The sequence below is a fragment of the Falco punctatus genome (genome assembly GCF_963210335.1).
Source record: "Falco punctatus genome assembly, chromosome: 3".
Classification (NCBI taxonomy): Eukaryota; Metazoa; Chordata; class Aves; order Falconiformes; family Falconidae; genus Falco; species Falco punctatus.
This window is the reverse complement of record NC_137582.1, coordinates 34,618,668-34,643,440: the sequence shown is the minus strand read 5'-3', so window position 1 is coordinate 34,643,440 and position 24,773 is coordinate 34,618,668. Positions and strand designations below refer to the sequence as shown.

The 24,773-nt window shown below is 38.9% G+C and overlaps 2 protein-coding genes and 1 long non-coding RNA gene across 5 annotated transcripts in view; 2 read left to right on the top strand and 1 right to left on the bottom strand.

The window, feature by feature from the left end:
* ATP6V0D2 (ATPase H+ transporting V0 subunit d2) overlaps positions 1 to 21,864 on the top strand; it is a 49,108-nt gene extending 27,244 nt beyond the window's left edge. Inside the window, exons 7-8 of the mRNA XM_080381872.1 lie at positions 690 to 767; positions 1,292 to 21,864. Of these exons, the coding sequence (XP_080237998.1) occupies positions 690 to 767; positions 1,292 to 1,453 (240 nt within the window). The 3' untranslated portion in view covers positions 1,454 to 21,864. The remainder of the gene's footprint in view (positions 1 to 689; positions 768 to 1,291) is intronic.
* The window catches only part of LOC308061634, a 102,783-nt gene extending 79,848 nt beyond the window's left edge, over positions 1 to 22,935 (bottom strand). Inside the window, exons 1-2 of one of the 2 annotated variants that reach the window (XR_013927306.1) lie at positions 21,931 to 22,935; positions 2,383 to 21,125 (exon numbers count right to left, since the gene is read on the bottom strand). This is a non-coding gene — a long non-coding RNA (uncharacterized lncRNA). Of the gene's footprint in view, positions 1 to 2,382 lie in introns of both variants that reach the window. The other variant, XR_013927307.1, reaches the window with a different exon arrangement.
* Positions 22,936 to 23,282: 347 nt separating this feature from the next.
* Positions 23,283 to 24,773, top strand: part of WWP1 (WW domain containing E3 ubiquitin protein ligase 1) — a 64,207-nt gene continuing 62,716 nt past the window's right edge. The window contains exon 1 of one of the 2 annotated variants that reach the window (XM_080381858.1): positions 23,283 to 23,656. The gene's annotated coding sequence lies outside the window, so the exon portion shown is untranslated. The remainder of the gene's footprint in view (positions 23,657 to 24,773) is intronic. The other variant, XM_080381857.1, reaches the window with a different exon arrangement.

The following is a 24,773-nucleotide window of genomic DNA, read 5'->3' as shown; positions in this document are numbered from 1 at the left end:
AACATTAGAAGCATGTGTCACCGTGTCAATGTGGTACAGAACAAATCTATTCACATGATGGTGGGGTATTTAGATGAATTTGGGAACCATTGTACTAGACCTATAGTGCACTGCTACTTTATAGGAAAACCAAAACAAATACACAGAGAAGCAAGCTACATAAAAGTGTGACACATGAGAAATTAAGTCAAATATATCTGCGCAGAATATTCCAGAATGACGTATCAGACTAATGGATTTAGATACAATATTAACGCAGATAAAGCAAATCCAGCTGACTGCTGGAAATAAAGTGAGCAGCCATGCAAGGATCAGAGTTCAGGGTTTTGGCTCCATTTACAGCTCTGGCTTTGATGGATACTATTTGTACAAGGAGTTCAGTGCTCTCTGTCCAAAGGAGTGAAAGGTCATGTGTCATTCTACAATAAATCTATTTTAGTGCCTTTAGTAAATTACTTTAAGTTGTAGGAAATGATGGTAAGAAATACAAGAACAAATGTGATTCTTCTTTCTCTTGCTGAGTATATGCTTTTAACTTTTGATTTATGTAGAACTGTAATCTGTACATGAATTCTTCTGTACAGGAAGATTACTTAATGTAAATTAATTAAGAAAGTAATGTAAGGTATCTGTGCTGCACACAATGTAAAAGTATCTTATTTCCATTTTGTGGTTGTCTATGCTTTTAGGAATATAAGGCTGTGTTTGAAGGTGTAGGGAGTGGCGCTGTCGAAAAGACACTGGAAGATGCATTTTTTGAACATGAGGTAAGAGCTTCTAACCTTAAAATATCAAAATGAAAGTTACCCACTTGGAATAACATTTAAAACAAGAATGAGGTACCAGGCTTTTGATTTTACTATACTGCATCATTCAGCTTTGTATTCAAGAACACAGTATTTCTGTGGCTGTCAACATTTGGCTGAATAAAAATGGAAGGATTTACCTTTTAAATAAAATAAATTTGAGGATATTCTTCTGAAGATTAGTTATAAAACTACCAACCCTGATAGCCAATCCAAATGCCATCTCAAATAATTAAATTTATTTTGAATAGTCTACTGAAGAAGGTGTTTCACCACTGTCCTTTACTTACCTGTACAGTTGCTTGAGTCTATTACCAAAATTAATCCACAGATGACATTTCAATTATATTTATATTCAAGAGACTCCTAAATATAGTCATAGTTACAAAGTTACATAGAAATCTTGATCAGAAAAGCTACCATATAGAAATCACATTTGCCGCCTTTAATATTTTATCATAATACCCATTTTATCTTTTCCACAGGTAAAGCTGAATGTGCTTGCATTCAACAACCAGTTTCATTTTGGAGTATTTTATGCCTATGTAAAGTTAAAGGAACAAGAATGCAGGAATATTGTATGGATTGCTGAATGCATTTCTCAGAGACACAGAACCAAAATTAACAACTACATTCCAATTTTCTAAATCTGAGGATTTATAATCCTACAATGCCTGAGAAGATGCATTATTTCATTGAAAAGAAGAAATATGATTTAAAAATTTAACCCTTAAAAGATGTTTTAAATTGTATTAATGATCCTCCGTATATACAGCAGTGTAAGAAAAAGTAATCCAATTAGAGATATGAGTACCTTATAAGGAAACATTAATAGAATTATTCATAGTTTCTGTTGATAGATTTGTTCTCCGCTGTGCCTATTTTAATTTAATTGATCAATAAAATCTCCATGCAAGGTCATACATAATCTTTCTCTTAATGGCTTAGTTTTGAATTAACGGTTTTATCAAAAGACCAACTAAACCACTACTTCTGTCTTACACTCATAGTCTTCTTCATTGCATACAAGATTGTATGAAGGACTTGATACACAAATAAGAGAGAAACTTTAGAGTTACTCTGAGATTCCCCTTCAGGAATCTCAAAGAGAAAGCTTCCTGAACCTTGCTAACTGTGACACTTCTCTGCAGCTAAATGTAAATAAGTAACTTCATTTCATGAAAATGTTTTCATTTATTCCTTTATGGTCACATGAGGAGCACGGTAAGTGTCAAACGGGTGTCTGATCTACTCCATAGCAATACAAATATCTCCTGCCAGCACACCAAAGACACTGTCTTCATGTATGCACCAGGGAAGATTATGAAACATGAATGAAAATACCAGCCAAGTCTGTATCAGTTTTACATCAGACACAAACAACACCAGCGCTGAGCTATTTGAGGACCTGGCTAAGACCAGTAACTAAAAATAGAGTGAACACTTGAAGACAGATTGTAGCAGGACAAGATTAAGTCTGCTGAAGAAAAAGGGAGCATTTTGAAAGCCATACCAACATTCTGCTGTCCTACCCCATTCAAAAAATTTGTCCTTTTATCTTTGAAACAGGCCATACCTTGATTTTCTGCATGACTTCGTAGTTTCAAGCTGCACAACAGCAAATCTCAATCAGCTGACTATGCCTCCAGTAATATGATACAGAAATAAAATCCATTTCCTGCCGAGTAGACAGAAAAATAACATATCTGATGTCAACACCTCAGAATTATGGAAAACATTCAGACATCATGGTTTCAAGAACTGAGATATCTCTCTATAATATATACATGTGCACATGCATTCATACATAAAAAGCAGAAAACTTTACCATTTTTATAGCTAAAACCACACTTCTTAAATTGTAAATGTAACCAAAGGGTTATATCTTAGAACATCCCATACTGATTTAATAGACAATTGAGAAGATTTTTAATATTTTGCTTTATTGTGAATCACAGAGAATCTTACATTATTACTTTTAAAAAATACATTAATATAATTTCCTTTAGAAATAATTTGGTAAGATTTTAGAAGAATTAACTAAAAAGAAATAAATGTATAAGAAGATAATACAAATTTTATTTCTATATTGAGGCTTTTTTGTTTAGTAGATCTAGTAATTCAGAAGAAAAATAGAAAAGAAACTGAACTGTAAGATTTATGGATTGCAATTTTGGTTTGGTATGTCTAGTTGCTTCCTTGCACTACTTTTATTACCTTGAAGTTCTTAATTTGTATTTCCTAGTCTCATCTGTGACCAATGCTTTCCAGTTCACATCTGTATTGAAAACTATATCACAAACTATTTCACAAACTGCAATGAAGAAAGTAATAGGGCTACATTGTCTCAAATTTGCATTTTTTCTATGTTTTTTAGTAATTGCATTAAAAAGTAATTGTTGTGAGCAGAAGAATAACAAAGTCAACTGGTCTGGAACTCAGAAACTGAATTCACACAACTCAGCACAGTGCACGAATACTTTTTCTGTACTGATAAATCAAAACTCCCTATTTGAACAAAACAAATCAGCTGGCTTTCTGCCAAGAATTTTTTGAAGTGATTTGAAGGGGAAAGAATCTGCTCTCCACCCTAAATCATTCTGTGCCAGGGAAGATATGCAGCTGCTATTGCTAGTCTGTGGATGCTGTTGGCTCAGAAAGAAATGAGCAGGAACTGCAGCTTACATGATTGTGTTGTCAGCAGAAATGGTCTTTTGACTATGAAAAGGACAGCATCAGTGTTGATTGATGCTTTTTTCAAAACAACTTTCTAGATATTTGCTAAGTAAGGACATGATGTACTAGATGTTGATTATATTCAATTTAAGAATAAGCAAGAGAAGCAACAGACTAAGAAAGGAATCAGGACTTTAAAATTATAAGTCCTCAGACACGTAGCTTTTTCTATAAATAGTATAATTTATGTTACTCTTTCATTAGTAAATCAGGCTTCATGCTGGTGTGTATATATATACACACACAAATATATAAATAAATAAAAATAAAAATGGTCACATATCATCTCTAGTAAGATTTTATAGTGGAATTCTCAGCCACAGAATCCCTACTATAAGCACCATTAACTTCTTAATGATAATGTCAACTTGTAGGAAAGGGGAACATGAGGCAATGAGCCTTTCTTGTTCTTATACTTTTCAAAAAAGAGGAACTTGTGTTCACACTTTTTAATGTCTAAGCCTATCCAGACAGATTTGTTTAGAATGATTATGCTGACTATGCCCCTTGGCCTGTGTCTTCAATGAGAGATGAAGAGCAGGACCAGGAATGAGCTTCTGGTGAGCTCTGAGAACTGTCAATCTTTCTTTCCCATCATTTGCTATAACACAGGCTTGACATGCTTGCCATCTGCTCACAAACAGCTGAGCAGCACTGAACTGTGGATAGACCATGCTGCAGTGCTTGAAGCACTTCCTAGGCCCAGTCCCTTCTTCCTGCACAAATGACAATTTATGTCAGTTAGGAATTGAAGATTTATAGGATGAATCATATCAGAGTGTGGTTCTAAGACTAGCTCTGGACTCATAGTCAGTTGACAATAGCAGAATCTTATTCTGGTTCTATCAATTCCAGCATGACTTTCAGGTAACATGGAAAATAATCCAATACAATACTTGTTCTATTCTGCACCTTTATGGATATTAAAGCTAATATTATGTAACAGCTTTCTTTCATACATGACAATATGATGCTTTCTGTTTTCAGGAAGTATGCCTAAGTTGCAGAGCATATTTAACTCTTTAGCAACTCTACTTCAGACCAAAACAGCAGGTTCAAAGTATGTGAATAGGGTGATAGCTGGCCATAATTCGGATTTGCATGAGAATGATAAAGCTGTTAGCATGAAGACTATTATAATGGTTTAAACAAGAGGTAAGACAAAGTCCAATGATGTGCTGAACAACTGGATTGCTTTACCAAAGTGTGGAGAAACGGTGTAATATAAATCACAGAAAAAAGAAGTGGTAAATGGCAATAATATCTACCAGGCAGTTAAAACAATTTACATGACACAAAAACTCATCTCAAATGACTCAATATATTGGGATATCTCCCAAATGACAGAGAAAATAAGAAATGGGATTCAAAAAATAGCAAAACAAACCTGTCAAAGAACCCAGGTAAAAATTTTCATATTGATGACACACAGTGAGAAACATTTGACTATTTGGAATCCATATTTACTGAGACTTTCAATTTTTTAAAAAATCCGACCCACATAACTCAGCTGGCAGTGTTAGTGCAAACATTCCAGATGTGGAACACAGTCACTGACAATCCTATTTTACTGTGCAAGCCAGAAAAATGAACACTGTATTTTGTATTAGGTTTGAGCTTCTCCAGGAGTAAAAAGAAGAAACACTAATTGCTTTGAAAGCATGCAACAGTTAACAACAATAAATATAAATCACAAGCCTACTAACTGGTGGAATCTGTTGTCACCAGCATTTTAAAAAGCTTGCTAGATTCTTTTCCTATCTTAATACCGACATGTAGCAGTGAAATTTAAGAAGAAAATACCATACAAAACAGTATAGGTTATTTATTATAAAAAAAAAATACAATTTGAAACTAATTGTTACATTGTTGAAATAGAAGAAAATGGTCATTCTGCACAAAGAACCTTACAGCTTTGTGATGCATGCCCCTTTTCACCTTCAGCCCAAGTTGCTACATGTCTTAAAAGCTCTGTCAGCTTCAGGACAGTTGGTGAAACACTGAGTTCTGTTGTGCAGGCACAGGGTTACAGGGAATACAGCAATGCTTTTAAGCATTACAGCAAAAATACTCTCTGTGGAAGCGCATTACGAGTCCTAACTTGTTACTTGTAACATGTAACAGCAACTCAGACGGAGTTTGAATAGGAGCAGGTACAAGTTGCAAGGTCCTTGATAAGATAATGGCCATATTGTCTTGTTTTCCAACCTACAAAAACTAAAATTTGTTATCTTGTTAGTATTATATTGAAAATAAAGTAATTGTTTTTCTTTTTGTGCTGTATTGTTCTCTTAAACTTCTGTCTTGTTTTATGCATATGTATACCCACATGCACATGATTTCCCCCCTGTGTTCTGCTCCTGTGAGACCCCACCCGGAGTACCGTGTTCAGCTCTGAAGCCCCCAACATAAGAAGGACATGGACCTGTTGGAACAAGTCCAGAGAAGGGTCACAAAGATGATCAGAGGGCTGGAGCCCCTCTCCTATAAAACCAGGCTGAGAGGGTTGGGGTTGTTCAGCCTGGAGAAGAGAAGGTTCCAGGGAGACCTTACAGTGGCCTCCCAGTAGCTAAAGGGGGCCTACAAGATGGAGAGGGATGCTTTACAAGGGTGTGTAGGGATAGGAGAAGGGGGAATGGCTTTAAACTGAAAGGGGGTAGATTTAGATTAGGTATTAGGAAGGAATTCTTCACTATGAGGGTGGTGAGCCCCTGGAATAGGTTTCCCAGAGAAGCTGTGGATGCCCCATCCCTGGAAGTGCTCAAGACCAGGCTGGATGGGGCTGGATGAGCAACCTGGTCTAGTGGAAGGTGTCCCTGCCCATGGCAGGGGGTTGGAACTAGATGATCTTTCAGGTCCCTTCCAACCCAAACCAATCTATGATTCTATGATCAACTACAATATTTTCTACTGAGTCAAACACCGGCTAGAAATTGAGAAAGCCAACACTAGGTAAATCAATTTAGAACAAATTAAAAAATGTTGCTTCACAACATTTTAGGAAAAGAACAATTAAAACATTTGAAAGATTTGTAATAAAATCCATTAAAGTCAAATAAAGCAAAGGAAACTTTTTTTCCATTTTCAACTAAATTAATTTAGATCATTTTATTCATACCATACAGCACAAGAGGCAAATGAGAGCCCTCAAATAATTACCAGCCCAATTTAAGCTCATAAAAATTCTTTATACCTATGACAATACTTAAGCCAAGTTCAGCCTAGCCCTATACTAGTGTTGTTTACAACCTCTGTTAACCAAAAAACTGAAACATGCTTGAGTGTGGCAGAGTCTGGGGACAAAAACTGCCCCTTATCTGGAGAAACCAAGAATCAAAGACAAGGAGGCCACATATTCTCTGCCTCTAGTGAGGAAATTTTAAAAATTCAAAAAGCTGGAATTATTCTTTAGAAAAGTCTCCCCACTCAACCAGAGCTTTGACAGAAATGGCTTAATGAAATTTAAATATATTAGCAAAAGAGAATTGAACCATCATAACTGTTACAAAACCCAAGTGTTTTATCTATCATCTGTTACATGAAGAGGGAGTACTAACACTGTTACAAATGTGCAGAAGCCAAAAGAGCCAAAATAAAACAGATGAAGTTTATTTATAGCAAATATTATGACTTTCATAGATGTATGAAAACCACAAACAAATTCCAAATTACTCTAAACAATATGTTATAAAATCGGTTTACGGCACAAAAAAATAACAAATGGTTTAGCAAACGCATATAAATGCATATAGTAAAAGCTACTGCAGGTAATAGCCCACTCATCTAGTGTTACGGAAAGAAAATACAGTGCTTCTACTGAATTCAGTGGGAGCAGGGTTAAAACCTCCAGGGTGACTGTGTTGCTGTGTTTGTCAGCTGTATACACAAGGTTTATGAGGAAACCCTAAAGCTGTCCCTAGAGCTGCCCAGTGGGGCAGACTGCTGTACAGTGTCCTGCAGCAGCCAGGGTGCTGAGAACTATTGTGTTAGGTAGTTGCACAGCATGGTCACTGTGCCCAGCACAGGTCACAGAGCACTGAGCAGCTGACTGGAAAAGATAACATTTTTTTAGAACCCTTAGCGCATTAGTGTTGATGGCTGATTCTACCAATTTCTTTGAGCACATTTCTTTACCACTCATCGTTGGCAGGAGACAATAACTGAGAAATTCTGCCAACACTATTATCACTACTTCCCTCTGTGGTCTTCATGACCTACAATTAGACCACTTCTGAGTAGGTGGATTTCAGTTTGGGTTCAGAGGTTTGACCATCTGACTAATTAAACAGACCTATTCAATTCAGTATATTGGGAGCCAGCCACAGGAATCCTTCTTATTTTGCTTAATATAAGAATGCAGAAACCAGTGAAAGCCACTAAACCCAGTGAAAGCCGCTGCTATTAAAGCACGCTAGTAAAAGTGACTGTATAAAATCACGCCATGACTTACATATCAAAGCCTTTTTTCTACCATTCCAATGCAGAGCCTGTCATTTAAAGGTGTGAGCTTTAATGTTTTTTCCGTAAAATAGCAGTAACATTTCACAACCTCCACTGTGAAACAATTGCTGCCAGTCTAATGCAATCATATCAGTGTAGCTTTTTCCTCCTATGGTTTTACATCAGCCCTTACTATTGAATCATGGTTTGTAGTTTATCTTAATCTCTCAGGACTTTATCCTTACCAAAGCACAAGCCAAGTTTTGCATTAAAACAAACCCTTGCCAAAAGTATTAACTCACTGATCAAAATGCTGCTGTTTCAAATCAGACCTACTCATTCTAATCACATGTGCACTAAATGCTATTTTGTCTAAGTGTCTCTCAGCAAATCAAATGTTTCATTGCACAAGTCTTCAAGAGGTGTGGGCTGGACCTTGAATAAACATTCCATCTAACTGTCCAGTCTTATCCTTGAAGTGGGCAGCTCCACATTTCTTGGAACTAAATAAAAATAAATAAATAATAATAAAAAAAAAGTTACTAAACCAGATTGCCAACATTCACTCAAGAACTCAGAGTACTGTGAACACTACAACCCTGAACTGGATTTGAGACCTAGCAGGAAAACAGGATAGAAAACAGGAGATCAAGAAACCAGAAAGTTCTTTCTTATAATTATTACCTAGGATGCAAGCTGCTGTTATCTATATCCACTGGAACAACCTCATGGATGACATATGCATGCTTATGAGTGCGATATTTAAACTCCAGGGTTATGAAACCAGTGCAAATTCAAACACAAAGCCAACTGAAGGTGAGAAGGGTGGTTCACCAATGGCCATTATTGACAGGAATTATACTAAGTAGTCCTTATGCTGCTCTAATGATCTCAAGAATGAAAAAAGAAGTTTGCTGTCTTCTTAAGGAACTGCATATAAGATTAATCTCAGAAACCCCTTTACTGACAGCCAGGACTTGCAACTCCGGAAGAAAATCAATGCTATGGGAAGTGCCATGTTGTTCTTAATTATCACACAATGAATGGTATCGGACAGGATTTGCCCCTACAGGAGAGTTAAACGGTACAGATCACTGGGCAAACTGTTTCTATCGTGTCTCAGCAGCAGGACAGGCAGTGAATTGCCACTTTGTAAAAACTAACAGACAATTAAATTTTGTAAATGGCAGCTCAGAACAATACAGAGACCCTTATTTTTGGGTGTGAAATACACACATATGGTTTTGTATCCCAGAGTATTTTTAAGCAAAACCCCTAACGCTGCAGTTAGTAATAACTATGGCTACACACGCTGGGAAGGATGGGAACTGGAGTTTAAAGTAGCGACAACAACCAAGGAGGTACAGTATCCATGTGTGTACAACCATAATCATCATCACATTAATCATGGTTAGGTACAGTTTTAGCCAGCTGCTGCTTTTGTTTAAATGTTGAGATTGATTAATATGGGGAATGTACCATCTGAAGGCAATGATAGAGGACAACGTTGACCCAGGTCTCTGTCTAACAGGTTTAAACTACTGCAACATTTTTTCCTCTAGTTAGGCATGCTCTTAGGGAATAAAAGTGATAATATAGGTACATATGAGTAACGAGCCTCTGAAATGCTACAGACAAAACATATTTACCAAACAATACTCACTTGTATTCTAATGAAGTAATAGCAATTAAAATGTAGAAGCTTTCAAATATGTTCTTCTCTTTGATTTTACTTACAAAATAGGTGAGGTGGGAAGGTATGTAGGTATGTTTTAATTCATATTACAATGCCTATAGGTCTTAATCAAGATAATGAGTCCCTTCACCCACGTCAGGGTACACAATCTAAGAACTAAAAACTGGAAAACTGCCAGGTACATGGCCACTTCACAGGGTGCCCTGATGTTAACATGCACTGTCTGGACAGCTTAAGCAACTCAAAATGGATCCTGCACACTGAGCAGAGACATAATACTGCTGATCAACACTGAATGCTAAGCACAGAGCACAACTATGCTTCTCAGGAGCATAACTGGGCTATCCAATGCAGGAACAGGAGGCTGCTCCAAGGTATAGATGCCAAAAACTACATTAACTTATCAATTAAATCCCTCAGCAGGGAGATCTTGGGGTTGGTCTCGTGCTTCCAGAACCACTTCTTTATCTACAGCCAACAGTGAAAGAGCCAAAATAGTTTAGGCTACCTGCTGAACAGCCCAGGTCAACAAAATGTCCTAACCAGGATAATTTTAAAGTATGAACTTGCAAGTCTGACACACTGGAAACCAGATGAAAGTAGGCCCTGAAACCAATGGATTTTAGGTCTCTAGACTTCTTGCAGATGTACAGAGTGACTCTGCATGACAGGAAATAACTTGGAGTTGCACCAGTTCCTGCTCCTAAGTGAGTTTAAGCAACCCTTAGTCACAACTTGTTTAGTCTGGAACAAAGCTGGGCAAACGACAGACAGAAATCCAGCAAACTGACTGAAAAAATTTTGAACTCAAATGACAGGTGAATTTAGACATTTTGAAGAGTCAGAGGCTGAACGAGGCTTGCTTGGAGCAGTTTTAGAATCAAAAGCTCCAAGCACGCCAGAGTTCTGTTTTCAGTGCCAAAGTCCTAATTGGTTTAAGTCCTATAAACAACACAGAGTGGAAAAATATTAACATGTTAGTGCTGGTGGATCAAAGAACAGAGTGATTTCCCAAGGCCACTTTGGCAAAAAAGACAAGAACTGAACACACAGTTCTCAAGTCCTAACCCAGCATTTCCACCAGAAAATTCTTTTAAAAAGATTTATTTCCCAAATAATCTTATCAATAACGCATAGTTCACCCCCCTAAGAGTAGGTTAAATTATCATCAAAGAATAACTACCCTGAAAAGACTCTCTGTTTTCTCTTTTGTTGTGCTAAACAACCTAAACAAACTCAGTCTTTCCTTGTAGATCACATTTTCTAGATGTCTGATAAAATCTGTCGGTTTGCTCTGGACTCTTTCCAATTAGTACACATCTTCTGAAGTGCACCAATTAAGATTAGTTTTGGGCACAGCACCAGGCACATTAATGAGAATGATGATTATTAAAAACCCTCTCAAAACATTTCAGATTGTGCACTTACGAAGTACACAATATAAGCAGAAAGAAAAATAAATAAAACCTTCTGGAAACTTAAGTGTCTCCAAAGAGTTCTATCACCTATTCAAGGATTCTGGGAAACAAAGTCAGATTATTACTCAGACAGTATTTGAAGTCACAGAAAGAGCAAATAACTGACTTATTCTGGCAAAGTCACACAGCATCCAGAATGGGGACAGTGATCTAATTCCGCTGAAAGAAAAACAGACAGTCTGTCTCCATGAAATCACAAATTCAGAAATATACAGACCAATAGCAAAACCTGTCATTAACCTGGAAAAGTAAGGTGACATAATCTAATGGTACTCTGATATCAGTTCCGAACTGTCCAACTTCATAGAAATTTTGCTCGAAGATAGTATTGTATTTATCTCAAGTAATGTGTCTGAAACTGAGGAGAAAAACCCAAACCTGTTTTTCAGGAGGTATCTGCTAACATATACAAATTTAATACTAGCTGCAATAGGATGATTTTTACAAGATAAGCAGCAGTGCAGACCAAGTCACATTTTGTCCAAATGTGTTTGGGTGCGGTTTCTTCTTGGCTAAGAAAAATGATGCTTACACTCGGCTCAAAAGCTTCTCTATCTCTAACACAGAAATTTATGAATCCTAACATAAGTAATACCGAAATTTCAGAAAATAATCTATCAGTTCCCTGTTACAAATGGGACCCACCAACTTAATGGGAATTTTGACAGTTTGAAATGGCCATGTATATGTGTATAAATTCATGGTGCACGCTATAGCTGCACTCCTGCCCTCCAAAATCAGGCATGGTTTTATATTCTTAATATAAGAAAATACTCAACAGTGAAGGGATCCTATCTCAGAAGAAGACCAGACAATGGTAAAGTTACTGCTAAGCTAAAAAAATCTTGTTCTATGTCAAAAAAACTTTCATCAAGATGAACTTTAAGTTGTGAAGCAAAAACCGAAACTTTTTTGTCTTCTTAAAACCATAGCAAAGAATTTTTACCTCCTTTCTTTATAAGATATTCAAATATTTACAGCGTATACGAAGACATGAGTTATCATTATCAATAATAACAAGTACAATTGGAGTTGCTTTTTGTCACATTAATACAGTATCTTGTTCCCACTTTCTTCCAGGCTGCAAGCCACATGAAATTAATTAATGAACTGCTTCCAAGCTGTAAGTGTCTTACTCCCATCCAAAAGCAATGAAAAATTAAATTTATCATATTCCATGCCCTTACTCTGTCAAAGACAGCACTGGGTAAAAGTGAACTTAGAAATGTATGCAAAACAATGAGCGTATAAAACTTGATGGATTTAAACTAAACTAACCTCTCTGGCTTTTGAAAGCCTTGCAGGCTTTTGAAAGCATCACTGGCTTTTGAAAGCTAGGTGCTCAGGAATTACACTAGCTACTACTACACAAGTAGTATAACAGAACGACATTTGGTTAGAAAATTAATCCCCTGGCAAAAACACAGAAGAAAAAAAATCAGAATGAACTAATTTTCTATTAAAAGCAAAATAAACAAAACCCCACTATTGCTGCGCATCTTGATAAGACCTTATAGAAATCTTCAAAAAATTGTTAACATTTCATGCCATCAAGTGGATTACATACATAAGAGGAATTACAACCAGTCAGTTTAATGGCGAGGTCTAAGTCAGTTCTTTCCCTCAGTATGTGTATGACTGACTCAATGGAAAAACTCCCCATACAGTGACTTTTCCTGATCCACTTTACACTTGCTCTACAGTCTCCTAACAGTGATTTTCAAACAATTTTTTTTTTAATTATAAGAGAAAAAGAGAAAAAAAATATGGAATTTTAGATGGCAGATTTTGCATTAAACCATGTGGAAAAGTAATGTATTAAACTCACACAGACCTTCCAGGCCAGCAGTACAAGAAAACAGTCCTTTTATAACTGAAATACTAACAGTGCTAAAGACCAGAAGAGATTTTAATAAGTGATCATCATGGGACAAAGATGTAACGCTACTAACTAATGATATACAAAATTGAACTCCTTCACAAAGATCATTTGATTGAGTCTTCCAACTGGAGTCTATCCAGTTTTGTCAGTTATGTTGGTTTCAATAAAAAAAAAACACCATTGCTTGCAGATCAGTCTTGTTAACAATTATTTATTTACAGCTATTTCAGTATATTAAAAATGACAGTGAAACTTTAGAACCCTTTAAAATAAAGAAAAATGGTAATTCTTACATTAAACCTTTGCTTTGCTTTGCTTTGCTTTTTAAAAGAAATTGCCTTCTCATCTCCATTACAATGTAATCCAGATTGACTGAAAATGCAATTACAACATCTTAGCTGTTGTCCAAGTCTTGTGTTTGCTGTTTGGCCACTGGTAGTACAGCAGGCACAGCTGCCGAAAAAGTAAAAGTAATACCTTGGGAACAGCAAAGGCTAAGTATGTGGATCACTCTTACGCATAACGTTTTAGGAAAAAAGTCTGATTCAATTGCTACCAAGAGGCTAATGTAACTGAACAGGAACAGATTGCCACAGCTTTGCAGAAAGCCCGAACAGTTGTTTGCTGGGAGTGCACTATTGCAGAACAACTCTGGATTGTGGCTGCCTTATTACTTAAGCAGAAATATCTACACTTCCTTCTGCTTTTTTTACCATTTCCCTTTCAAATAGTGACTGACCTTGAACCTTCAGGAGTGTATAAAATCACCCAGATGCAATGCAAGTTACCATTAAAAAAAAAAAGCATGTACCTAACATTATATGAATTCTCACTTTGTTGCTGTATGAATCTTTTACCCCTCTTGTTTCACCGAGTTCCACTTTTGTTAACTTCTCTCCAATTTTCTTTGCATTTCATAAAATAAATGTAAAAATTAACTTGCAACCCAAGACAAATCAACAAAATTGGTCTGTGACTTCCTGGAATATGGTAAGACTAGCATGCTCCTTAACAAAGTTAATGTGAAACATCTTGGGAAAGAGGAGAGAAAATAAAAAGACATATTTGAGAAATGAAATTTAACTCTCTCCTCCTAAATATAGTTTTTCTTTTAATTCATAATAAAGCCTATATCATTAGGAAACTTGGTCTTGCTAACTGATGTGTTATTATTATTATTATAGGTATTCAACACAAGTTAGAATATTACAGCATTTCCAAATAACCTGTTATTTTACCAGAAGTAAGTACCAAGAAACATCACTGGCTATTACTGGAAAACCATTTTTGAACATTGTAAAGACTTATATACAGTAATCAACTGTCTGACAAGAACCACATCAGTTAATACACCTTTTTTCCTAGTAATTTTTGGAAAAGGGCTGAAAATGAGGCATGTTTTCAGTGTTACAAAATTGTTATTTTTTTGTAGGTAACACTATTGTTAAATTTAACAAATTCTATGTAAATACTACTCTCTAGTTAATCTTTGCTTCATGAATACCACAGCAGTATTTGTCTTTTAATTCTGGAGAGGAAAAATAACACACCTTAAAAAGAACTATGTTGGTGCATGTTTCATTGCCATCTGTTATATATTGTTTCTCCCTCAGAAAGAGTTAGAATTGTTAGCAGGGGTAATACTAATAGTAGTAGTAATAGTATAGTAATAGTAATGATGTATATGGACATTATTCTTGCTGATTTCTCTAATTCCAAACAATCCATCTTCCATCACCCTTCTCCTTTCAACCCTCCTTTCATTTTTCTCCTACCTACCACCCAGTGAATGTAAGAAAGCTGATGTGTAGTACTACCTTCTGAAAATAGGAACCATCCCTGAGGCCGTATTCATACAGCAGACTTTTTGTGCACAGTATCTCACGTCATTTCTGTAATTCACTTAGTGCTTGGTAGAGAGCCAAAGGAGACGCCTACAGTTCATACACAGAGATGTGCAAGATAGGACTCACCCTTTAAAAGCACAACAAAACAAATCTATTTGAGATTATCTCCCCCATATATCTTCCACATACCTTCGCATACAGGAATCTATGCACTTGAAAATTGTGAACTAAGCCTCTTCTTCAAAGTCTTACATCAGACAGAGAAAGAGCTATGGAAAAAACTGTTTTCTGAACTAAAAGTCATGGGCTTCCACTCAGGGCAGAAGCTCTCTTCCCTCCACTATACCACAAACAGCTCAGACTACAGCAGGAAACACTGACTTAGACTTCACTGAATTACTTGTGACATTGCCAGTACTTAGTGACCATGACACAAACTGGCCCACCAAAGCACCATATGTCATCTAGGTGAAGGCAGGAGACAAGAGAGCAGAAGAGCAGCTCTGTTTCAAACACGCCCTTTGTCATTCCATCAAATTCATGCTAAAATTTTTATATGTTAAACTGAATGTGCAGAATGTGGAAGAAAAACTGCAATGCATTTTTAAATGCTTTTAAAGAGCAAAGTACACTGATTTCTACAGTGAACATGCAAGTATTGTTCTGTATTAATATTTAATTGGTTAAAATACTCCTGTCTAAATAATAAGAAAAAAGAAGTTTTAAAAAAAAGATTTAAAAATATTATTAGTCCCTTTTGTGTCTAAAAGATTTTAAAGAGCAAATTAAGTATACATGAGTATAAATTTTATATCTCATTTTAAAATACACAACATGCACAAATGCCTAGCGAAACTTCAATAACAATCAGGGGACAACGTATCATAGCTGCATTAAAACAGAGAATAATAAGAAAGTCAAAAGTGGCAAAGCTAAACATTCTCTAGTCTATTCCTACTAACAGTTTAAATAGTCATGGAAGGAACTGTTCACCGAGATTACTATGTTCAACCAAGGAAGTGTATTACCTTAAAATTGAAATTAATTTAACTTGCACTACACATTGGAATTATACATAAAGAAACGAAACAAAACAGTGCTATACTGTAAGTACTTGACAAAAAAAGACTTTCCCAAGTTGCTAAAACACATGCATGGATTTGTAAGTCTATTTTATTTACTGATATGCATACAGTACCATGGTCTAATTCTTATCTCCCGTTCAGGAAAAGATGAGAGGATTTTCAGAGACAAAAGTACTAGGGCTTGAGAAAAAATGGCCTGCAGGTAAGAATGCAAGAAAGATCAGAGAGGCAGGTCAGAAGAAATCTGAGGTTCAAGATCTTTGTTTTTCCTTGCAATAAAAGTCATGGCAAGAGTTCTGAACACAAATGCAATAGGCACATGTTCTATATCAAAGGAAGAGAGAGCTCTCAGCTCTTAAATAATCATGAGCATTCTAACAACCACTGTAATGTTAAGAGAAAAAAAAATAGATGGTTAATTCTCAGTAAATGCCGTGTTGAATATTCAGATTTCTTTTATTTTTTTCTAATTAATGCTCAGAGAATGATCAAGAAAAGGCAAAAGTAAGCTGCAGCTCGAACTGATGGCTGATTCTGCTTCATTTTCGGCCATGCTATCACAAAGGATGAACACAAATGACATCCACTTGAGCATTTTCACTTATGCTACCTAAATAGGGCAATAAAGGAAAAAGGACATATGGTCTCTTAGAACAACCAGAACCTTGATTCTCTGATTGTGGTCTCCAGACCGCTATGTTTCTCAACCTTTTTAACTGAAGGTTCAATTCACCTCTGGAAGAAAAACAATCTTAGAGACCATCTTGTGCACAAATAGTTACAATAACCTTCTTTTGCAGACAAATAAAAATAAAGATTAAAAATCTATCCTAATTTTTATTCTCCTCTTCAACTTGCTTGTATGTACGGGAGAATATGGCTGTGCAGGAGTTTCTGGTTTTGACTTGCTTTTTGAGCTCCATTTTATTGACCATCTATTATCTGCAGACTATGGGCTGCATAGCATTGCTTTAGGTTGTGCTGCAATTAAATCACATCACTCAGTGAGTACTGGAACTAATGAAGCTTGGTCTCTTAAAGATTTGTTTTTCATGGTTGATTGGCTTTGGTGCCTAAGAATGCAAACTTCAGCTGAAGCCTTCTCTTATGCCAGGCACTTATAAGGGCTGGCTGGCTTGTTGTTTACTCTTTCTCTCCCTGCTCCCCATTCTCCAGTGGTTAATAGTGTACAATTTAACAATGTAGCTTTTTCTTTGTCTGTAGCCCTTCCAGAAGGCTTTCTACTATACCCAGTCATCTATATTTCTCAAAGTTTGTAAGAATTTATCAGTCTTTGTAAGACATGTTTGAAGTTGGCTACTCAACTCAAAAAACTTATTAGGGAAATGCAGAGGTAATTGGTCACCAAACACATACTCAGTAAACATGTATCTTGCTTCAACAGGAAGCGAGGCTAAATTAAGTTGCCATAGTCTTGATTTTTATTTCCAAGACTCATTGTCCATTTGTTGGAGAGAAAAAAATACAAAATCTTGCTACTGATATACAAACAGAACAAAACAAACCATTCCCCTCCCCTTACTGAAATGCCCTCCCCATACTTCATGCCTTTTAGACAATCCTATTCTCTTCCTTCCTCCAGCACCAAACTGAGGTGCTATGCTCCCACACTCTTCTGTTGCATACCACTTACTCTCAAATGCTCGGACCAGGGTCCCTCATCCTTCATGACCTGTCTCTATACTCTGTCTCCTCAGACATCTAAGTCACAACCAGCCTACTCATTATCTGCTCCCGACTTTACCCTATCTTAGATCCGCTTCCAAGACAGAAGGGCAGGCGTGCTTCAAAACAGTAACCCTGTATGAAGCAAGGGACTTCAAACAGTGGCTCAACATTTATTTCCTACAATTTCAAGAGAGAAGTGAATTTACAATAGTATATTTCACTCTATTGTCAGTGTGAAAATAGTACTTGATAAAAAGGTAACCGTATGCTTTGTCTGCTGTTCAAATACATTCCAATATGTTCACATAAAATCTGAGTTTTCTGAATTTACAGAAGACCCTGCAGTACCAGACTTAAAAGCAAATGTTTGTGTTCATTACAACATGAGATGAGATGTATTGGTTCGTAATTTTATTTTTTTTTTCCCCACAAAGTCAGTCTTACATACTGTGCTGCTAAGAGATAGCTCACCAGAAACAACACTTGCCAAGTTGTTTTCATAGATTTTTAGGATTTGGCACACAAACCTCTAGGCTTACATGAAAAAGCCATACATTCATTGCTGATTCACCATTGCCTCAGTGGTGAATAACAGATCTGAAAAGATGACAATATCAAGGTATTGAAATAATTGTATTTTCCAAAACCAGAGCCATTTTGGAAGATGTTTGTACACAGGAAAGTAAATTTTATGGAACTGTAGATAAAATCAAAGGGGGTTTTATTTACTTTTTTTCTCAATCATTCACTCATCCTTTAAATTTACAACTTTTGAATTAATACTTTTTGGTCTAGGAAAAGATTCCCCTTACAATTTCAAATTTATAGATAAAGAAACTAACATCTCAATTCAGAGGCAAGCAATTTTACTGATTTCTGCTAACTGGAGTAAAGTCTTTGCATTGTCATTTTTTAATTTCTCCACAATGCTGCTTAAAAAGCCTAATCATTTAAATGCAATCAAGCACCAAATTCTTGCTAGGCATCAAGTTAAATTAAGCATGACCAAGGTGATTACTGTTACATATTTACACTGCTACATATGCAAAAACCTCATTAAAGACTAGAACCTTGTTGTGTCAGATATTGTGTACACAATAGTAGAATCCATATCTCATACCTTAAATGAGAAACAACAAAGGTATACCTCTGAGAAATGGGAGGAAATATGAGAGAGTAAATAACTGGAAGGTGCAGTACCCAAGATGCATAACCATTGTACAAATAGAGAACTTTAAATTATATGCGGTAAAAAAATGACTACAGTAGGATTCTACTTTAAGTATAGCATCAAAAAACCCATATACCACCATAAAGACAACCCCCTGACCCTTACTTACCATATAAATAAGATATTTTGTAATGACAATATATATCTAAGGTATAGTTTTACAGACACAAACATATACATGTATATAAATAAAACAGTCTGCTTTCAGAACATAATAATCAGGGAATCAGAGAAATATGAGGAGACTGATGGAATCCCAACAGTGCAGACATTCAGTTGTTATAGGGAGTGTTTACTGTCCTGAAACAGGAGCCAATATTGTGCATTGAAAAGCCATTGGTTAAAATATCTGAACACTGTTGGGAAGAAGGACTAGAAACCAAAACTTTCCAGCTGTTCTAGTTATGTTCCCTAATTGCTGAGTAGTCTGACAGTAGTCTGACTTCTGTGTGCCTTCGTAAAGCTGCGCAGAGTTGGAGCAGGAGAGATAATCTTGATCCCAAATCAGACAGTACTTATTAGTCATTGTCTGCCTTGAGAGGAGAGATTGGTTAGAGCTCAGGAGGGCACAGAATACAGGTCTTCTAGGTCCCAAGTTCTCTAATCATTATGATACTGTAGGCCTGGTGATAACTGCTACCATGTTTCCCTCTTCTGTCCTTACTGCAACTTTTATACTTTGTGTTGACTTCTGTGTACTGGATATACCCTTAACCATGCCCGTCTGATCCACCCCTCCGTGGATTTCAGATGATACACTACCCACCATCTGGAACCCAAACAAAATGGGAATAGGTCAAGCAGCAAATCTTTTGCTGCAGTGAAAACATCAGTTTCCCACTGCACATGCTGACAAGACACTAAGTACATCCACTGGTGGACTTAGGTGATGACAACTACAGAGTTTTGTGGCTTGTGCTCTTGAGCGTAGAATTTAAGTTCTACCTAAACCACATTTCAGGTGCCTAAATGTTTGTTTTGTTTTGTTTTTTTTTTAATACGGTCCAAATAAACTTATCCATGAGTTTTGTAATAATGGATCTCCATGTAAAAAATAACAATTACCAGAGAAAACCTCCCTCTGCTATCATTAGATACTGTTTTCTGGTTTTTTCACAGTCAAATTAGGGCTGCATATGCAACCAACCCAACCACATGCATTTAGGACTTGTATTATAAAACTTTGCTCATTTCAAACAACAGAAACCACACGTATACACAAACTAGTTCTGCATGCCTTTGCTCAGGTGAAATCAGCTTGTATTTGGGTGTTTAAAGGCAGAAAGACGTGGTTTCAGCTTTGTCTTTTACCACTGTGTTACTGTTCAGTAAGTTGAATTATTAGACTCTCACTTTTCCATGGAATTTTTAAAACTACTCTGTAACATGAGTTTAACATAACATATAAGATGTTAGAGAAATTACAAAAGAGCAGAAATTCAAACAGATGATATTGTATGGTAATTTTAAGTCCTACTAGAGACATTAATTTACAGTTTTACTCATTCACTTCCTATAAAGTTCTAGAAGAGTTCTCCAGAAGTATAGGTTGGGCAACTACAGATGTATAGATTGAGCCACTCACATAGACCTTCCAATTAAAAGCTAGCAGTACTCACTGCCGGTGCTCTGTGTGCAGTTACAACAGCAAAAATGTTCACTGAAAAGAAGGAAAGACACAACTCCAGCCAGTGGATACTCTAGTCTTCTATAACCTAGATTTTTCAAAAGCCTATCCTAAATTCCATGCTTATCAAATGTACATTGTTCAGCCATGCCAGAAAAGATCTATTAATATAAGGATAAAGTCAGTGTATTCTGCAGTCTATTTCATAAATATCTACTCTGAATCTCAGTTCTCCAAAAGTCTCCTTACTTTGCAAGGAAAAAAATGTCAGAAATACACCCAAGGAGACATCGATAAAAACTTTCAATAGGGTTGTAAATTACTATCTCAGGAATATTGTGTACAGAGGCTACTCATATTTATTTCAAATAAAATCTTCATGCCGACTCTTTTGCAAAGTTCCAACTTTGGTTGATTTATGTTTTGATATGTTTGTGAACTATAAGACCTTACCTGAGGTTAACAGTGTATTTCAACCCTCTAAAGAGCAAAGGTCTGAAGCAGTGAGGCAACAACCTGTATTAATTCCTCCTAGCCTTCAGCACTGTATGACAGAATCTGCAATCTTTACTGGCTGCAGCACAGTAGAAAAAAATAAAGGTGGTTATCTGCAAAATGAAGAAAACTGTGTTTGTACTTTTTCAGATACTTAACAAGTATAACTCTTAAGTATAACTTCAGTGTTTTCAGCAAGTTTTCAATGTATGGCTTCTAACCATTACCTATGTATTTATTACCTACCACCCTACAAGTAGTTGGAAAAAAGCAAGAATCTTGAGGTTTTACAAGACATTTAAAACCAAACTTGTGACATTAATAAACTTGTGACATTTTGCATTCATAAGTGTATCAAATGTCTTTTAAGAGGGAAGAATACTTGGAATGTCACTGTTCCCCAGGGTAGACAAATGTATGACAAAGCTTGTTTTGAAACAGGGAGGAGGCAAGCCAGAGAAGCCCATAACTTGTGTATAGAGTATTGTTTCAAGTCACTGTACACTTTTTATACTTCGTAAGGCAAGAAAGAAGCATTTAGAAATTTTACACATATAATCTGTTACAAAACAACATTCATACTTTTCATGAAGTTATCAGTATCAGATTACTGATAATAGTAAAAAGTAAAGCCTAGAAGCAGAGAAATTAATAGCTTATGCAAAGAGCAGAGATAGAAAATTTGCCATTTACATCTTTATCTGCCCTTTGCTGCTGGGAGTATATAATGCTGCATCCAGTGGAAAGTTCCTGAATTTTTTCTGCATTAAAATGTGTTCCTAGGTAAAGGTATTGGTATTTTTTTCTCTATATTTCAATTAGATTGCTTTACACAAAAAAAAAACCAAACAAGCAAGCAAGCAGGAAAGAGAGATGGAGTTTACTAGCAGACTCTGGAAACGCTACCAAAGGACTTACTTGGAGTAAGTACCTAATTTTGGACAATCTCAGAACAAAGGCAGGACTTCAGTTTTCTTTAAGTGTAAGCTTTAGTTGATGTACAGAAAACCGTTATTTCTTGAACTCTGCAAATCAGATGGATTAATTAGTTTGCTAACTGTAAACAGGTAGTCTTATGGCCCACGATGGATGTTGCCAGTGTGCAGTTCACACGTTCTGCCACGATCGCTGCATGTAAATACGCCAGCTACAACAGTTTTCAGGCCCTTGTACCCAGTCAAGGGGAGACTGGTGTTGTTTTCTTGTAGAATAGCCAAAGATACTTCTTAAAGTTGAACTGTGTATGTTTCTTTCCCTTCCAAACTTTGTGGTTTCCTTATAGATTTTCTATGAGGAATGAACAGGTTGGAAAGCTGCACTTTTTAAGAGCTTCCCTGTTGTTTCCTGAAGGAATTTACATGCCCAAATCGGACCGCTGACCCTCCTGCTGGTTTTTAAGAACCACAAAATACCAGACTTCGCTGGGAAGTTGCTCCAGGGTCATATACTGTAAGCTTTTGTTCTTTCAATTAACAGTGGCGCTGGACTTTCTGAGACAACCACCGAAACGCCTTATTTACGCCCCAAAGCACAGGCTACCGCTGCCTCCGTGGCATTAGGTTGTACGGCACGAAGCTGAAAGCTTCATTAGCCTTCAACGTAGGACTCAACTCACCCCTCACACGGCTGCGCTAACAGCACCCCGAGGCCTGTGAAGCTGTGCCTTTCAGGGGAGGGCAGGGGCAGCCGGCCCCCGCCCCAAGGTGCTGCGGGGCCCGCGGCGAGGCGGCCGGGCCCGCCAGGCGCCCCTGTCAGCAGCACCACCGCCCTGCCGGGCTGCGGGGAGCTACCTCTCCCCCGCCTCCGCCGTCCTCCTAGGTGCGGGGGAGCGTAAGTTACTCGGGGTGGGGGCCAGGCGGCAGAGGAAGGGGGCAGCCGGGCGGACACCGCCGGCCCCGGCTGTCACGGCCGCGGCGGAGCCTCCCGGCGGGGCCGCCCCGCCTGCGTAGCCCGGGAGGGAGGCGGGTGGGGTAGGCACCCCCCGCCTTTATCGCTCGCACACCGCCGGGCGTGCTGGCTCTCGGCACCGCCGCCGTGGAGGAGCTTTCTCGCGGGGGCAGTGACTCACAAAAGCCTTCCTTATCCTGCCCCAGCACGCTCTCCCCCGCGGACGGCGCCCCGGCGCTGCAGCCCGGCCCCTCCTCCCCCGCCTTCGCGGAGGTTGATTCAGTCCGCCCGGCCCTTCTCCCCGCCGCAGCGGCCGAGTTGGTTCAGCCCGGGGCAGGCGCTAGGAATAAGCCCTGTCCCCTTTGAAGAGCCTCGGTTCAGCCTCTCCTTTTCCCTCCCACGGCCGCTGCGCGCTACTCCGGTTCCGACTGGGCCCTCCCGCCCGGGCGGCGGCGGGTCCACGAGTTCCTGCTCCCCGTGCCCGGGGCGCGCGCACGAGGCTGGCTCGGCTGTCGGGGGCGCGCGGCGGCGGCGGGAGCGGCGGCAGCAGGGGCGGCCGCGGCGGGAGGGGGGTTGTTGTGCAGGAGCCGCCGATGCTGCTGTGAGATGGCATCATTCTGCGCGGCGGCGGCGGCGGCGGCGGAGCGCGGCGCGGAGGGGTGAGGAGCCGCCGCGGCAGCGAGGAGGAGAAAAAGAAGAAGAAAAAGGTGGGAGGAAGGAGGAGGCGGCGGCGGCAGCTGTGAGGCTGCGAGCCACGGTAAGGAAACAAAACAGGCTGTGCCGCAGCCGTTTCGCTTTGCGGTCTGGCCCGGCGGAGCCCGACCGGCCCGAGGAGAAAACCGGCTGCCGGTTTTCTCGCTTTTCTTCGCCGCCGTTCGGAAGCGGCGGCAGCGAGGGCAGGGAGGTGGGCTCCGGCTCTGGCCGGCTGCGAGCTGCCCCTGTCACTGAGGGGCGGGGAGGAGGGGAATGGGCGTGGGGGTAAAATGGCGAAGGGAGCCGCCGTGAGGTCTTGGGCTCAGCTTTCCGGCACTTCAACTGGTCGCGCCCCGCGGGCCCGGCTGGAGCGGGGTGGCGGCTGCTCCCTTTTCGCTGCCCCCGTTTGGTGACTAGAGGGCTGCTGTGTTTCCCTGCCGGCTCCCAGCCTGGCTCCAGTCTGGACAGGGCTGAGGGCCTCCTGGCCCGCACCTGGCGAGGGGAGGGAGGGTCGGCACTTGGGTGAGCTTGCCGAGGTGTGGGGCGGGGGGGAAGAAGAGGGCGAGTGTCGCTGGTGTCCGGTGTCAGGCGAATAACCTTGTTTATTCCTGTCCACGGCCTTTCGTGTGAGGGTGACTGAGGGCTGAGTCCCGACCTGTGTCAACTGAGTGGATTGCGAGAGGCATTAGTGGCAGGGAGAGTCGGGGAGGCAGTTCCACGGCCGGCCCTTGCTCGCTCATCCGCGGGATGAAAGCAGAGAAGGATATTGTTGTGTTTCAGTTCACCTTCCCTTGATGAAATATGGGGAGGGAGGAGGTGAAGAGCCGTTTCCCCTCTATAATGAATGAGCCGTTGTCACCCCTCACAGTATGTGTAGTGTCTTTTCTCTAGAGGAGGGGGTCACAGCAGGGTGGGAAGCCGTTACGGTTACTGCTCAAGTTATACGTGTCTGCGAAGTCCCTCTGGGTCTTCTTAATGTATGTTTTGCCGAGCAAACTCCGTGAATTCAAGACCTCAAAAGACCTATTTATGTCACTTATCTTTGTTTATGTTTTGGCAAAATGTTACAACTCAGTGTTAAGTGTTTATTTACTTGGTTTTATTTCTAGTTGTCTTATTTTTGGAACAATACCAATTCTCATCCCAGTTTAACTAGGATGATCTAGCTCTGCTTCCAGATC